At 37.2% G+C, this 17,910-nt stretch overlaps 2 protein-coding genes across 2 annotated transcripts in view; both read right to left on the minus strand.

Annotated features, from left to right (window-relative positions):
* Nucleotides 1–17,910, minus strand: part of LOC143019587 (vitellogenin-like) — a 37,882-nt gene that overhangs the window by 7,173 nt on the left and 12,799 nt on the right. The window contains exons 2-3 of the mRNA XM_076175364.1: nt 615–1,715; nt 364–514 (exon numbers count right to left, since the gene is read on the minus strand). Of these exons, the coding sequence (XP_076031479.1) occupies nt 364–514; nt 615–1,715 (1,252 nt within the window). The remainder of the gene's footprint in view (nt 1–363; nt 515–614; nt 1,716–17,910) is intronic.
* Nucleotides 1,757–2,502, minus strand: LOC143019313 (vitellogenin-like). The gene is made up of 3 exons (XM_076174953.1): nt 2,433–2,502; nt 1,826–2,264; nt 1,757–1,793 (listed from the first exon to the last, which is right to left on the minus strand). The coding sequence occupies exons 1-3, from the start codon at nt 2,485–2,487 to the stop codon at nt 1,757–1,759; spliced, it is 531 nt and encodes a 176-aa protein (XP_076031068.1). The 5' UTR covers nt 2,488–2,502.

Raw genomic sequence — 17,910 nt, forward strand, 5'->3', positions numbered from 1 at the left:
ATATATATATATATACATGTATATGTATGTATATGCATATGTATATGTATATGTGTATGTATATGTATATGCAAGTAGTCTACTTTGCATATGTATATATATGTATATAAATATATATATATATATATATATATATATATATATATATATATATATGTATATATATATATGTATATACGAGTACAAGTACTACGTCGGCCTGGTTCAGGATACAAGTTCCTCAGCAGCGTGGATATATGACTGAAGGACACAACAAGAAGATAAAGTGTCCTTTTTGTGGATAAGAAAAGCAAACCTAGAATTGCTAAAGAACACCATTTCATAAAATTTATGCATGTAACCCTGAAATCTGATATAACGTACCCTGAATGTTGGTTTCCTTGATTGCAGAGTCGATGATGTGGCTTATCTCAGTCATATCGTCAATACAGCGGATTGCATTAAGGTAGGCTGCTGATCGTATTTCGGTTTCTTCCTTCTTGTCATAGTAGTGGTGCAACAACTCACGTGGGTACTAGAAAAGGTGGGTAAAGCTGAGTGTGCGTCTTCCTCTTTCATAACTGGATTGAAATAAGTAAATAATGTGTGAAGAAAGCCATTGTTTTGGAACTTACCCATAAGTTGCAGGGCACTTTCCTATAGGCCTGGGCGGCCACGACGCGAACCGAAGTTTCAACACTGACATCATTGATGCATTGCTTGATTGTGGAAGATACAGGTTCGGGGATGTATCCTACGTTACCAAGTGCCTTAAGGAGGAGTTTGGCATGTTCGCGTTCCTCGGGTGTAGCTCCGTGGCATGTCTCGGCAAGCTTACTGGTGGCCAGCATGATGATCTCATCGACGAGCCCTTCCTCTCTGTATCTAGGGTGTTGGCGGATGTAGGTACTGACCATGGAAGCAGCTGCCAAAAGGACGGTCTTAGGGGGATGGTCCATCGTGACTAGAGGGGCGAGTGACTTGATGGCGAAGGCATTGGGACGGGGCATCATGTGAAGGGCTGCGGCGTAAAGGGCAGTTCTTCCTGAGGAGGCCCTTCCTTGCGAAATCTCTTCCACCATAACGGGAACGGCTCCAGACTCACTGAGGAAGGCGATGGCGTCGAGGTACATCTGTTCGAGCTTGTGCCAGTTGGGGCAGTAGGCGCCAGCACGAATATTGTCGAGGATAGCCTTGACGTGAGAATCAGGAGCATGGCGGAGCAGAGTCATTCCATGGTAGACAAGGGCGGCTGTCTCAGACTCGACAGTGTTTTCGACCTTGGCGCAAATGTCTTTGGTGATCGCGTCGAGTCTGGGAACAACAGTGTCCCTCTTCTTGGGAGTGGTGAAGTCGAACTTGAGCTCTTTCTTAACCAGGTGGTCGGACGAGAAGGTGAGGAGGGCAGGGTCCACCTCTACCTGGGACTCGAACTGAAGGGTGGCCTTTTGTACAGCCTTGATGTGTTTGTAGACGCCGTACATGGGTTTGAGGACGTTGGTGTCAGTACACTCGATGGAAGTGTAGAGACCACTCTGGATGTTTTGCTGACAAGTCGAGCTGGATTCCTCGAGAGGAAGAGGCATGTTGAGCCAGGGTAGGTTGTTCATCGTTTCAGCCGGACGGTAGAAACGGTCCTCGCACCTCTTGTTGTCCTTCTCCTTGACCACTTGCATATCAGTTTCAGAGACGTGAGTCAGGGTGTAGCTGGTGGGGCACTTACCCTGGATGTCCCTCTGAGGAAAGAGAAATGAGATCGGTCAGAGCTATAATCTTGTTAGATCTTGGAGAGGAGCAATCCCTGATGTCGTTGACTGAAAAATTGGAGAATATAGCTGTAGTGAGCCTTACCTCTGTGATGATGGTTTCCTTGTTGATTTCCGAGAAGGATGGGAGAGTGTTCTGGAGGTAGGAGGCCACACTCATCTTGGCGTTGACGGCCCACGTGTTGTCCTGAGGATCGACGCACACGTGCTGCACCTTCCCATCGCTGATGGCCATGATGAGAGGACGCTCAGACACCTCGGCCAACTCTGGCACGGCGCTCGAGTCCTTCCCGTTCATCTGGAACTCTTTGATGGTAATGGCCACGTCGCAGGGCGTAAGCACCGACAGTTCTACCATGGAGCTCCATTCGACCCGGGTGTTTGCGTTCTCCACATTCTCGAAACGAAGGTTGGACTCCCCATGTTGATTATAGACATAGGTTTGTCCAGGGGCGTAGCTGAGCTTTTGAGTGCCAGTTACCGGGCACTCTGTGGAGCAACGCACTCCTTCATAGGTGGCTGAAAGAAAGTATTGAGAAAAGTGTCACTTGAGACCACATTAAAAAGAACCCTAGACCCTTCCCTCTATGATAGAATATATTTTCGAGTAACTAAGCTCATAAGAAAATGTATCGATGCTGATTATGCTTTGCTCAGCAGCATTCAGCAGTAGTTTTGTAAGCCTACCCGCACGAGCAGCCAAGGCGAAGGAAAGGATCGTGATTAGGAACAAGCGCGCCATGGTGTCCGTCTGAAGACCCCACCAAGACTGATGCTCGAATCGTTTCCACTGGTATATATACGGCGACTTACGAGGCGATATAACGACCTTAGCAACCACCTGATTTGAATGCATGATAAGGCGTGCAGTCATGATCTGAAAAATGATAAAAAATACATCATTGACAATTACTGATAACACAACATTTTAGTAAGTTGAATGACGTCTTTTATATTATATTATATGTATTCATTACATTATGTATTATGTATTATGTTATATATTATATATTATTTATGATATATCATATATTATATATTATATATTATATATTATATATCATATATTATATATTATATATTACATATTATATATTATATATTATATATTACATATTATATATTATATATTATATATTATAAATTACATATTGTATATTATTATATTATTATATATTATATATTATATGTTATATGTTATATGTTATATATTATGTATTATATATCATATATTATATATTACGTATATTATATATTACATATTGTATATTATTATATATTATATATTATATATTATATATTATATATTATATATTATATATTATATATTATGTATTATGTATTATGTATTATATATTATATATTATGCATTATGTATTATGTATTATATATTATATATTATATATTATGTATTATATATTATACATTATACATTATATATCATATATAGTAGTAGTAGTATAGGTTTATTCAACAATATTAAATACAATTAGACATACATATATACATTTTTTTTTTACAAAATTGGTAGTTGAAAAGGGAGAGCGAGAAGCAAAGCTTATGGGGAGTTGCTCTCCCTTAAGGATTTTTTTTTCTTTTTTTTTTACATGTTAGTATGGTACATACGCATCTACACACATATATACATATATACACACATACATGCATACACATATATACACACACACACACAATGACATGCGACACGACGTCCGCTAACTCCGACCTCACGTAGAAATCGGGGGCACGAGCGAGCATCGCAACTTGTGGGGGTCAGGTGAGAGGTGAGAGGTCAGGTCGATTGTTGACGGTACGATAATTGCTTAGTACGCAGATACGGGTCACCGTGACCTGCTGGAATAGAAAAAAAAAGAGCGGCAGACTTGGGCAGTACATGATAGTTTCTCCATGAATACAACCATGAAATGGACATGAAATGTTCAATATACTAATACTTATAGATTAAAAACTTTTTTAAGTATCGTTTGAATGTTGATAAACATTTTGTCTTAGGTAAATCCTTTTCCAGTTTATTCCATGTGTTAACACCTATAATTTAATAGATAAGCATTGGCTTTTTTTGGTTGTTCTGTATTGAGTTTTAAAGAAGTCGTTTGTTTGCCTAGTCGCATAGCGAGTTTCGTAAGTTGAGTAAAATTTCAATATGTTTTGATTCATTTGTTTATTGTAGACTTGGTGCATAACAATGGCAGTTTTGTACTTTATTAAGTCATTGAATTTCAGTAGATTTAGTTTTTTAAATAAACTGTTTGTATGTTCCAAACGACCTACATTGCAGATTATACGCAGTGCCTTTTTTTTTGAGAGAGAGAGGTAATTATGCGTTGAAGATTAGTTTGATAAGTATTACCCCAAATTTCTGAACAATAGTTTAAGTATGGTAGTAGTAGACTACAATAAATGGTACGTAGGGTATTTTCATTGAGGATATTTCTCATTTTATGCATAATTCCTAAAGTTTTGGATATCTTATTTATCACGTGATTTATATGATGTTTCCAATTAAGTTGATCGTCTAAATACACGCCTAGGAATTTACTGACGGACGCTTTTTCAATAATTTCGTTGTTTATTTTGATCGGCTTAGTACTTTCATTGTTTTTGTAGAGAAGCAGGTAGTTAGTTTTTGATACGTTTAAGGATAGCTTATTGGCTGAAAACCAGTTGGATAGTTGACATAATCCTTCATTAATTGTCTTGATCAGTTTGTCGGAATTTATATCGGAGCATAGAATGGTGGTATCGTCGGCGAACAGTATAAATTTCATAAGGTTGGATACATTTGTAATGTCATTAATGTATAGTAAGAATAGTTTGGGTCCTAGAACTGAACCTTGAGGTACTCCGCATGTAACTGGTAGAATGTGTGATCTTTCTTCCTCAATGGCTACATATTGTTTCCTGTTTTTTAGATAACTTTTTAACCAGTCATTAACTTTACCTCTTAGCCCATAGTATTCGGCCTTTCGAATTAGGATTTCATGATTTACTGTGTCAAATGCCTTTTTAAGATCAATAAATATGCCGGCTGTCTTTTTCTTTTGTTCTATATTGTTAGTTATCTCTTCAATTAATTCCATTACTGCTGTAGACGTTGAAAGATTTCGTTGAAATCCATATTGACTATGGTAAATGACGTCATTTTTTTTTTAGAAATGAGTCAATGCGAATTGTGAATAACTTTTCAAGAATTTTGGAAAACTGTGGTAATAGTGAAATTGGTCTATAGTTATTATAACTTGATTTGTCGGCTGATTTGAATATCGGTATTACTTTTGCTATTTTCATTGCATCTGGAAATATCCCTTGTTCAAATGATTTATTGCATATTGTCAGAAAATGATCTTTGATGATAGGAATAATTTGTTTTATGAGGTTCATATTGATTCCTGTGCAATCGAGTGATTTCTTGTTCTGCATTGATTTTACTGTGTTCATAAGTTCGTTTTCCGTGACGGGTTTTAAAAACATAGTGTTATTTATTCGGTGTTTCAAAAATGTCTCATAAGTTTGATGTGTTGTCTTTATTTGTTTCGCGAGGTTAAGTCCTACACGGGAGAAAAATTCATTAAATTCGTTTGCCACTTCTTTTTTAGTTTTTCCTTTTTTAATAATGTCTATGAATTCATTGGTGTTATTAATTTTGTGCCTAGTTAAGTTGTTTATTACTTCCCATGTCTTTTTTATATTACCTTTATAACCTTCAAGCAGTGTGTCATAGTATTTTTTTTCACAGTTGCGTAAAATTGTTGTAAGTTTGTTTTTGTACACTTTGTATTTGTTTTCGTCTGTCAAGGACTTGCTTTTAATAGATTTCTTGTAAAGTTGGTTTTTCTTTCGACACGCGTTCTTAAGACCGTTTGTAAACCATGGTTTTGAGTTTACGTTACGTGGTTTTATTTCTACTTCTCTCTCTGGGCAGCATTTGTTTACATTACTCATGATAATGCTTACAAATTCGTTATATGATGGATTGGCATTTTCTGACTCGTAAACCTGATCCCAATTTTCTTCTTTTAAGCATTGATTTAATTTTGCAATACCTTTTTCGTCAATTTTACGTTTAAGTACAATTCTGGGTTTTGTTATGCAGTGCATTTCTTTTGGACTGATAGTGAATACCGGTAGATGGTCACTTATATCACTTAAGATACCACTATGAATCTCGGAGTTTACAATATTGGTGAAAATGTTATCTATCAATGTTTCACTTGTATTTGTTATTCGGGTTGGTTTATTTATCAAAGGATATATACCTAAAGAGAAAATCATATCTGTAAAGTGTCTTGTTTGTTCATGAGTCTCATACTTAAGTAAATCTATGTTGAAGTCACCACAGAGATATAGATTTTTATTTCTAAATGGAGTTATGATTTCTTCAAGCATATGTGTGAACTCATTGATGTTTGTGCCTGGCTTTTTGTAAATACTTGTTATGACGGTATTTTTTTTTTTTTTTTTTACTGAAAATCTCAACAGCTACGCAATCAAATAGGTTTTCATACGAATTAATGGATTGATTTATTAGTTTGCATGAAATTGATTTTTTTATGAAGATAGAGACTCCGCCGCCTTTTTGGATCTGTCTATTAGCACTGTAGGGAGTATATTCTTGTAAGAAGTTTACTAGACATCCTGGGCCAATCCATGTTTCGCTTATCACTATAACGTCAAAGCTTTTATTGAGTATCTTGAGATAACAGTCAATTTTCTGATAATTGGCGTTTAGGCTCCTTGCATTGATGTGAATTAGTGTGAAACCATCAATATCACGAAATACTGTGTCAAATTGTGTATCACTATAGTAATCGCTGTCTTTTGTTAGTTTTGAGTAAAAATTTAATTCGGGGTCAATTTGGGTATCATTGTGATTAAATATCGAAAATTTCTTTTCTGATATTTTGTCTATTTCTTTATACTTCTTAATGGCGGTATATACATCTGGGTTTTTTGATGCGAGATGTGGCGCGGAAAACAAAAAAATTATTTCTGTGTTTGAGATGGCCTGATAGGGAAATGTTTTTGAGCAGTCTGGGCAGAACCAGTTTTTGAAAATATTGGGGTTATTTTTGGCAGTATTTACGGGTATATTTGCACACATGATATGATATAAATGTTTGCATAATGTACATTTGAGGTGATTGGTGGGGACAAGGGTATGGCATGAGGAACAGTTTTTTGATATGTTTGTTTTAGTTTTTGTGTTAGTTGTAGTGTTCATGGTTATGTTTGTGTTAGAAGATTAAGGAATGTGAACTATTGAAATTCAACTAATTGTTCAAGATTACTTACTTGATGTTCTTTTTCATCCTTGCACTTGATATACACCTTGCAGTCTCTTGTCCATGTCGAGATGATCTTCCCTTGTTTCCTCATGTCGCGTGCTGTTTTGGCAATCTCTCCGGTTCGTTTTGTCAGGTGTTCATTCACGTAGACGCCCGTCCCCTTCAATTTCTTGGCGTTTTTCAGCACGTTCACCTTCGACTTTCTTGAAACGAATCTCACGATCACATTTTGGGTACCGTCCTGTTTTCTTTTTCCCAGTGTATGGCAAGCTGATATCTCTGTGTCTCTGATCTGTATTCCCTTGTTACTTAGAGAATGGATCACTTGATTTTCTACAATGTTCTGTCCACTGTTATCTGCACTATAGTCGGAGTCACCTTTCACAGCTTCCGAATACGTTTTCACAATCTTTAAACCACTGATGATGATATCTTCTCTCCTCGTGTACTGCTCTAGGTCTTCCACTCTAGCTTGGAGATTAACTACAGTCGATTTGAGATATTGTATCTCCTGCCTTTGTTGTTTAACTATCTCTTTCAGCTCGCTCAGGAACTGTTGGTCTTCTTTCCTTGCTTGCATCAGGAACTGTCTGTCCTCTTCTCTTGCTTTCACAAGACTCTCCACCATATCTTCTAGTTTCTTGGAGCTGTTGCTGTTTCTGGTATGTGCCATGTTGTATTACTTTCTCGTATTATATATTATATATTATATATTATATATTATATTATGAATTATATATTATATATTATATATTATATATTATCTATTATACATTATACATTATACATTATACATTATATATTATATATTATATATTATATATTATATATTGCATATCATATATTATATATTATATATTATATAATATATATTATATATCATGCATTATATATTATATATTATATACTATATATTATATGTTATATATTATATATTATATATTACATATTATATATTCTAAACTATATATATTATATATTATATATTATATATTATATATTATATATTATATATTATATATTCATATACTATATATTATATATTATATATTATATATTATACATTATACACTATACACTATATATCATATATTAAATATTATCTATTATATATTATATACTGTATTATATATTATATATTATATATTATATATTATATATTATATTATATATCATATATTATACATCATACATTATACATTATACATTATACTTTATACATTGTACATTATATATTCTATATTATATATTATATAATATATATTATATATTATATATTATATATCATATATTATATATTATATATTATATATTATATACTATACATTCTCAAGCGGCAGATTCTACCATATAAATGATATTAGTTATCATGATTTAGCACTTCTTGTAATAGAAATTATATAGAATTAAAATTAATCATGAGTGTCAATACTCTGTTCCATACTGTATATAAATGTAAATAATCTGACTGATTATATCACAATAATAAATGTATAATATATTGTTGGCAACCGCCACTATTTGAATTCTAGGTGTAAAATATATTGTTGACAACCGCCACCATTTTCTTTGTCACCTCCACTGATGCAAAGCGCAGTCACTTGCTGAGAAGATACGTCAGAGATCTACACTCTGGTGGAACATAGCCACACCCACAATCTACTCTGTATCGTTAAGCATCATACTTACGAGGCAACCCCTCTTCCCTGCATCGTCCAGTCTCCAGCAGCGCATCGTCTAGCAAACGAGACTCAACCTCGCCAGGAGCAACCAACGCGCGAGCCTACAAAGACACGATCCCATTCCCGAAAACAGCAAGATTCCTGAAAACAGCAACATTCGTGGAACATCAGTTATTGTATGTGTGAGTTTTTATGAAGTTATTCATTTTTTTTTCTGACACGACATACGGACCGCTCTGCTCTGAATTGCAAAACGCCAGACATATCCCTCTTCTGCTAACGGCACTTCGGATAATTCACCTGCCACACAAAACACCATGACAACACATAATCTTATCACTGTTGTTAAGGATGAGATAATATTACCTAGTTTCCTCTCTGAGGTTGAATCAGAAGTAACACGTAAAAATATCACAGGCGACAAAGGTAAAATATCCATTCTAACATCCAGAATAAACAAAAATAACCTATAAGGTGGTGATGTTATTCAGTTTGATCTTTTTGAGGAAACTAAGTCTTATCATGATTTCAAAGAACACTTTAAAAAGTCCTTTGCATCATCTGAATCACTTGGATCACCCCCCCCCCATATTCATTAGCTGTCAAAATTGTTTCAATATTTGAAAACAAACTGAGAGAGCCTCAAAAACTCCGACTGGGTCTCAGATGACAAAGTTACATTGGAGCACGCAGTCTCACATATGGCGTATTTTCGACAACTATCCCAATTATATTCAGACACACGCTCAAAAAGCTGGTACTATTCCATTTACATCAGGTATCACGCTAGGTGAATTCTCGAGGAAAGACTCTGACAATGACAGCACAATCACTCAGATCCAGAGCCAGTCAGTACCTATTGCACCCACCCACACAATAGCCCAAGTCACACGGTCCATACCACATAACATAAAGTCAAGACATATATCTTGCACACGACATCGCTCATGCCAACGCTCTCCATTAAGAACACAACTAGTTTGTATATACTGTCACAAACCAGGACATCTTACAAACACAAGTTGCTACAGACAACCTTCACAACCAAACCGTCACTGTGATCACCACGGAACATATTTCCACATGATTGATCGTTGGCGTGTGCTATTAGCACAGAGGCAACACAAACCAAACTCCCCAGATCACTCTCCCGTAAGAAATTCACGTAACTCATCTCCTTTATGACTAAGGAACACCATGATTCAACGCACATTAATGCCAGTCAGTCCATACCCTGAAGTTCCCACGTCAATCCTACTTGTTCATACTCTGGATATCCCAGACATGCCTCCCCCTTCCTTAACGTTCAATGCAACTTTTAGTAACACCAAAGTGAAACTATTTCTCGACACGGGTTCCCTAGTCAAAATAATGTCAATTCAGAGTTTCCATAAACTCCGCACTACTAGAAAATGTGTCACCATTTTGGAACCCCCCGACGTCAACTTTTGCAATATAGATGGTGCACCATTCCCGATCGTCGGTAAATTCTCCCTTGACGTTAGCTTCAAATATCAGTACCCATCCATTCCAGTTACCGCCTACGTAGCTGACGTTCACTTTCCTGCTGATATCCCCATAGATTTACAACTGATTAAGCAGATTGTTCCACCACTTTCATACAACAGATTTCCCAGTGTTCAACCACTCCAAACCCTCCCCAGGACTCTACCTCTTCCACATTACTGACAGCTGTGGACATTCCAAACGTAACAAATATACTAACTCCTCCTGCATATACTCATTAAATACCGTTGGTTTTTCATCGACTGAGAAAAATGTCTTGCCCCTCATTGAGGAATTCAACGTCACATCCTCCCCAGCATCAGAAGTGTTATCTATATTCAAACACACTCACGCAGTGCTCATCAGCCCAAAAACACTATTCCCTCGTGAGTATACAAAGACACACCTACATGTTTTTCAAGCCTAAGACACTGATGTACTCTGTATGCCAGAAAATTGCCGTGTCAGTGGCATCCCCACCTTTCAGCCATCAGCTCAATGTCAAAGAAAGGTCACACTTGCACTATGATTGCCAGTGACACTAATGCACCCCTCCATCTCACAGTTGGTACAAACATTTGTTATTTTGAAGTATATCCCTCACGCATCAAAGTCATGGATGACCAATTACCTACTTCTTAAGTTTGTACTCTAACTTCTGACGTGCCCATGGCATAGGAGCCCATTAATGCATCACATTTCAACCCTGGTGAACAAGCAGACTTGATTGCACTTTGCTACAAATTTAGACAAACTATTACCACTCAAGGTGTGCCCCTCGGAGTTATCTCATTCAGCATCACATACCCCATCATGAGAATTCAAGACCACGTTACATTCCCGCATACAGAATGCCACATAGTAAACGCTTGATTATAGATAACCTTATCCAATACATAATTACTCTGAACATTATTGAATCATCAATCAGTGAATTGAATTTCCCTCGCTTTATTGTTCCTAAACATGATGGTTCCTATCAGTAGTAGACTTCAAGAAATTAAATAAGCTAGCTATCCCAGATAGACACCCCCACTCCTATATTGTAAGACCCCTTACACTCCGTCGGTGAAAATAACGTAGTATTCACGCCCATAGACCTTATGTCGTGATATTTCCAAATTCCCCTTGCCCCAGAGTTGAGACCCCTGACAGCCTTCAATAGCCCTACAGGACACTATTACTTCACATTACTAGTCATAGGTCTCGTTTCAACTCTTTCAGTGTTCACATGACTTATGCACACAGTCCTTGCAGGTCTCACAGCCTATTCTTTGTTTATGTACCTTGATGATGTGATCATTGTTTCGAAATCGGTTCGCGAACACTTAAACATTCTTAACACTGTCTTCTCGCGACTAGCAAAAACAGGTTTCAAACTTATGCTTAAGAAGGGCTCCTTCCTATAGAAAGAAATACGCTTCTTAGGGAATGTCCTTAACTCACGAGGAATTTTAATAGGACAAGGTCAAGGCAGTCATTGATTTTCTACTCCCGATTTCTGTTGACCACATAAGTTCATTCCTTGGTCTATCAATATTTTGCAGGCGATACATTCCAGGTTACATTGAGATAGCAGCACCATTAACTTCGCTTTCTAACCACCTAACCAAGAGAAATCCTTTAATGACTTAAAGAGAGCATTAACTACGGCCCCCGTCCTTGCCTTCCCAGACCACAAGCCTCCTTTCACAATATACACAGATGCGTCCTACACTGGACTTGGCGCTGTTCTCATGCAACAACACAACACAAAACTCAGGCCAATTGCCTATGCTGGCCGCACACTCAACAAACACGAACGAAATTACTGTCACAGACATAGAAGCATTAACTGTAATATATGCCCTCAAACACTTCAAAGAGATTATCCTTAATTGTGATATACACATCTACACGGAGCATCTACCAACCTTACACCTCTTCAAAAGCAAGGATCTATCAGAAAAACTTGCTTGCTGGTTCTTCGTAATACAGGAGTTAATGTCCACCTTTCATATTGTTCTGGGTAAAACGAACTTGGTAACAGATGCTTTCAGTCGTCATATCGCGACCATTACTCAAAATTCTATTGCAGTAACTCTTACGCAAGCGCACATAGCTGCACCGCAAAGATAAGATCCCCTAAGGAAATTTGTTATATACTTCCTCGAATATGCAGACACAACTGATACGAATAATTCCCCTTCCAGCCTCAACAATTATACGTTAGTTGATGACATACTCTATCACGAAACAACACTAACGAACAAACATAAACCCAACCGGTCAATGTTTCAGCTTCTAGTCCCTACGGACCTCATTCCTAAAGTTCTGAAACTCCTACATGACTCCCCCACTTTCACACACCCTGGAAAAGAGAAATGCGTTACACAAGCCAGATTGCACTACTTCTGGTTAACCATGAGGAAGGATATACACTTCCACATAGATGCTTGTCACTCTTGTGCGCTATACAAAGGTCATATCAGCGGACATGTTCCCATTTTAACTTATCCTACCGCTTGCAAACCATTCGACACAGTAGCTATTGAACTCCTTAAGTTACCACTTACACCAAACGGAATTCAATACCTCTTTGTTTGTGTCGACCATTTTTTCCGATTCTGTATTCTTTCCCCACTACCAGACAAAACATCACAATGCATGGCAAATACCCCTATTGACAAACTCTTATACCCCTTCACACCAACCATGTATTTTGGGTTCGTTCAAATACAGCAGCTATAAGTATTTGTTAGCGAGTCGATTTATATCAATATGTATTAGTATGCTTTTGAGTCAGTGAGTTTGTAAGTTTTGTCGTAAGTTGCTTGCAGCTCAAATTCGTGTTTTAGCTTGTGTTGGTAAGTGTTGTGCCTTTTAGAAGGACCCAATATTGGCATATGTTGCACTTGATGTATATTTTTGGGTTTAGAGGATGTGAAATGAGTGTAAAGGCCTGTGTTGGTTTCTGTGTCACCGACTTATATGAAATATTTTATTTCCCCTTTTATTATAATTATTCTACGTAATTTCTTTATTGTTTACTCATTATTTTACTGGTTTTATTCCCATAAACAATATCTCTTATCATTTGTTTTGCATAATGCTCAAAAAAGGTCATTTAGTATTAGTGTAAGAGAATCTAACACCCTATCTTAGCTCCCCATGTATGTTCTGTGCGTTTATCATAAACTTTCTTCTCCTGCCTTTCTCTCTAAGTTCTATATGTTTTTAATATATTATAATTTTCCATCTCTTTTCTTCCGAATCGTGTATTTTCGTCAGTAGTTCTTTCTCCATTTCCATGATTCCTAAATTTGATATTGAATAGCCTGTAGCACTCAACACGATCACTTTTCATCAAACACTATTAATCAAACAATGCATGAAGAATAAACAGAATATCTGACGTCGCTGCGAAGCAGATGACGCCATAGGTAGGTTTTACCAGAATTGTTGTAGTACACAAACTTTTTGCAGAATACGACGTGATTTCAAGATGCAATAAAAAATATGTTTTGTATAATCTATTTAGCTTTTATTGATTTTAATAAGTATTAAAAACATATTTCGGTCAAATTAGGTACATGTAATGTTCAAAGTGGCTACACTTTAAGTTTCCCTTTTGAAATTTTGAACTTGGTGTGTCAAATAGGCTTTTGCCAGATTTCGCTCTCATGGATGACCTTTTCTGTCTCCTCCACCTTTTGTTTTTCCCTTTACGTCCGTGTATTGTTATGTTTCTTTTTATTAGGTTTGTAGGTCACTTTTTTTTTTTTTTTTAATGTTGGTGTCTCTCATAGGTTTTTACCACCTTTTAAGTGTCCCGTGTATGATCTTTGCTTTCTCCCACCGAGTTTTTACGCAACAGAGTTTTTTGGGTTATTTTATTTCACGTGATTTTCTTGTCTTCTGATTTTTTAAGTTATATTAAAATTAGATATCTAAAATGTGATCAAGTTTTCTATTACAAAAGGGTTTTGTTATGTAAATAGAATTTTAAAACGAAACTCTCTTTTCCGAAATTCATAATGAATACAATAAATTAAACTTAAATATTATCTCCCCCTCCAATTTGTTACAATAGATAGAATTATATAATCATTATTGAATACTTTAATTGCAGTCTGGTGATCTGAAAGGAATGGGAAGCAAGTGCCATGACGGATTCCTAAGAAAATACCTGCTAAGTATAGTGATGGAGAACACAATGACCCAGTTGTTAAAGGAAAAGACTCGAATAAGAGGAGATGACATTCCTACAAGATTAGATCTGTTACTTACCAAAGAACCAGACATCATCATCTCCTGAAACTACCTTAACAAATGACCATACAACAATTGAATTTCAAATGGTGGATAAAGAAATAGAGCGAATGAATGAATCGCACCAACGAGGGAGACTCGGTTTTGGGGTTTTGGGAAGGCAGATTACTCAGGCATAAAGAAAAATTTTGAAGAAGCAGACTGAAATAATTTCATGAATACCACGGGAATAATGGAAATATGTCAAATCTTTCTTGACATTTACAAATTAGGAGTGAACAAATATGCACCAAAGATAAGTAGAAGAAAGAAGTGGAACAAGACTTGCTCAATGAAAAGTGCGAGACGGCAAAAAAGCCCGGGACATATCTTGGGGAAAATGGAGGAAGAGAAGAAAAAATAAAACAAAAAAGATCACAAACAAGCTAGAGACGACTACACAAGAATCCACAAGGAAGAAGAAACTAATTTTGAAAGGGGTGTTAAACCGAAACTCTTTTGCAGGTTTATTAATGGTGAATTGAGACAGGAAAGTAACCAATAAGGATATCGGGTGGTGGTCGAGATGAGAAAGAAAAAGCTTTAAGGGCTCGCCAATTGACTTAATGGGTCACTGGCCAAAGGCCGAAAATACAAAAGGAAGTTTTTTTTTATCCCACTTTGAATAATAGCATAGAAGCCTAACTCACACAACCTTAAATTACACACACAAGAATATTATACACGTAACAATAAAAGCCTAATTACTAGCACAAAGAAAGTAAAAATGACAATAAGATAATTAACCGGAAACTTGACATGCACGAAGCACATCTCCAGCCAGTCTGCCAGCGATTGAAAATGTTAGCATACGAATACAATTTTAGTACAATTAAAAGATTTTTAATACAAAGATTCGAGTATGACGCAGCGTACTGGCAAATGGTAACAGAGATACACAAAAACCAGTTGTAGGAAATTTGGTTACATTCCATAAAATAAAAATTGTAAAATACAAAGAAAAGAAACATAACCAAAAAATTACAACATGGCAAATCTGCGCCCCGATGCTAACGTTCACGGCTACTTGACCTGAGGGCAAGGGTAACAATAGACACAAATGGTCTGACCATGTTGACCTACTGGGTGTGTCAAACTTGGTCCACAGCTGGCCGATAAGGGGTGGGGGGAGGATATGAAAACTGAGTGTCGGCCGACAACTTACGACCACCACGAGAAAGAAAACACGTGAACAATGGATACGTGACACTATCTATATACCAAGAGCTTTTTCCCCCTTATGAGGGAGGTAGCTAAGTCAGAGGCACAGAGTACCTATTCCCAGCCATTTCACTCCCCTCCATCAATAACACCCCTCTCATCTCAGTTCCTCATGGATGACGGGTCATCCCTGCCTCCACCAACTTCCCTTGGCCAAACATGATGCAGCAAGACACAGTAAATCCAGAGCAAGGCCGCTTCGCTTAAACGGCGACTCCTTCCCTCCCCGTCCCTTCACACAAAAAAGGAGAAGACGGGGAGAAATCCCTTCTGTTTGCTTCAAAATATTATTCACACATAAGCACTCCTCCATCCCCCATCCCCCGTCCCTCCCTTCCTTGCATAACAGTATCAGCCATACACAGTCATTTTCCACTTATCCCTATCTCCTGCCTGTTCCCTTCCTTGCTCAACAAATATTTCACTCTTGCTCAACCCACCCTTCACCCCATCCATTCATCTCATCCTCAATTGTCCCCTCAAGTTTACTTCGTCCCCCTTTTCCTTCCACACCTCTTTTACTAATATTTCGTCATTCATTATTTCCATGTGTCCAAACCATTGCAATCATCTTTCATCAACACTATCTGCCATCTCCTTTTCCATTCCCACTCTCCTCCTCACTTCCTTCATTCTTACTCTATCCGACCTAGTAACCCCTATCATACTTCTCAGACATTTTACCTCGAACACAATTAAACTTTTCCTCTCTGCCTCTCTTAAATTCCAAGTATCTGCCCCATACAATGCCATCGGCACAATCACCACTTCATACAATATCCTCTTTGTATCCATTCCCAAATACCTATTTCTCATGACACTTTTTCGTTCCCCAAGGGGTTTACTTGCCTCTCTGGATCTGCAACTTACCTCCAACTCCATTCCTCCCTTTCCTGCCACATGCGACTCCAAATCCCTAAAGCTATCCACTTCCTCCATCTTCGCTCCTTTTAGATTTACTCCAACTCACTGCCATCCTCTACCCATGTACATCTCATCACCTTACTTTTACCCACATTCACCTTCATTTTTTTCTATCGCACACCTTTCCAAACTCCGTCACTAACTCCCTTAATCTCTTCCGTGATCCTGCTATAAGCGCGGTGTCATCAGCAAACAACAACTGGCTTACCTTCCACTTTTCTCCATTTTTAAAACAATCTCCCGTCGCCTCCCATTTTCCTTGTATTTACATACTGCACCACCCCATCCATGTACACATTGAACAGCCATGGTGACATGACACTCCCCTGACACAACCCAACCTTTATCTCAAACCACTCGATCTCTCCATTTCCTATTCTAACACAGACTCTACTACTCTCGTACAATCTCTTGACTAACCTTAACAGCTTTCCCCTAATCCCATATATCTGCAAAATATACCACATTACCTTCCTGTCTACCCTATCATATGCATTTTCCAAATTCTTAAAGGGCAAAAAACATCCTTACCGTATGTAAACCTTTTTCACATATCTGTCTTACCACAAAAATCTGATCCACACAACTACTACATTTCCTAAACCAGCTGTTCCTCACCAATTAGGTATCTGTTTTCTTAAGAGGGAGAGCTGTGACCAACCATGTTTCTTGATATTTAGTTTCATTCTAAGCTCATGTCTTCGAGGTGGGCATATATCACCATGAATTCTCCCTTATTCTGCCATTTACATATATTTTTCAGGTGGATTGCTTTAACTTAGCCTTCACTCAGACTTACTTCTTCCATTCTTATGTCACCTCTCGCAAGAGCCATTCCCCTCCACCCATTTTATATTCTCTGTCTCTTCTCCAGGAAGTATATCTACTATTACCCAGCCGTGGATCAATGTTTTGGGGGAATTTAGTCTATACTAAGCGCAAAATATCAAGCTTGCTCACCCTCAAAAAACCGTTTATCTCCAATCTGGCCGATAGTAAATCATCTACAATAGCATAGATATTTTTTTCTTCTTGTGTTTCTTGTGTAATATTGCTCTCCTGTTGTTGTTGTTTATTTTTTCAAAACAACTTCCTCACATTCTGATTGATAACCCAACAAACTGTTGCTGTTTTTTTTTTGTTTTTTTTTACTATTATTATTCAATTTTTTACTTCAGCTTCTAAAAGTTTCCGTGTCTTTGTACGCATCTGCAACACCTCCCCACAATACCTTCC

Source organism: Oratosquilla oratoria, chromosome 37 (assembly GCF_046742065.1).
Source record: "Oratosquilla oratoria isolate Oo_2021 chromosome 37, ASM4674206v1, whole genome shotgun sequence".
NCBI classification, from domain to species: Eukaryota; Metazoa; Arthropoda; class Malacostraca; order Stomatopoda; family Squillidae; genus Oratosquilla; species Oratosquilla oratoria.

Excerpts from the sequence above, each read along its gene's own strand:
- LOC143019313 (XM_076174953.1), bottom strand. The coding sequence starts at position 2,487 with ATGGCGCGCTTGTTCCTAATCACGATCCTTTCCTTCGCCTTGGCTGCT. Across the intron at positions 2,265-2,432 it reads CGCCTTGGCTGCTCGTGCGG|CCACCTATGAAGGAGTGCGT; the intron begins GTAGGCTTACAA and ends ACTTTCTTTCAG. Across the intron at positions 1,794-1,825 it reads ACCATCATCACAGAGGTAAG|TCAACGACATCAGGGATTGC; the intron begins GCTCACTACAGC and ends CCAATTTTTCAG.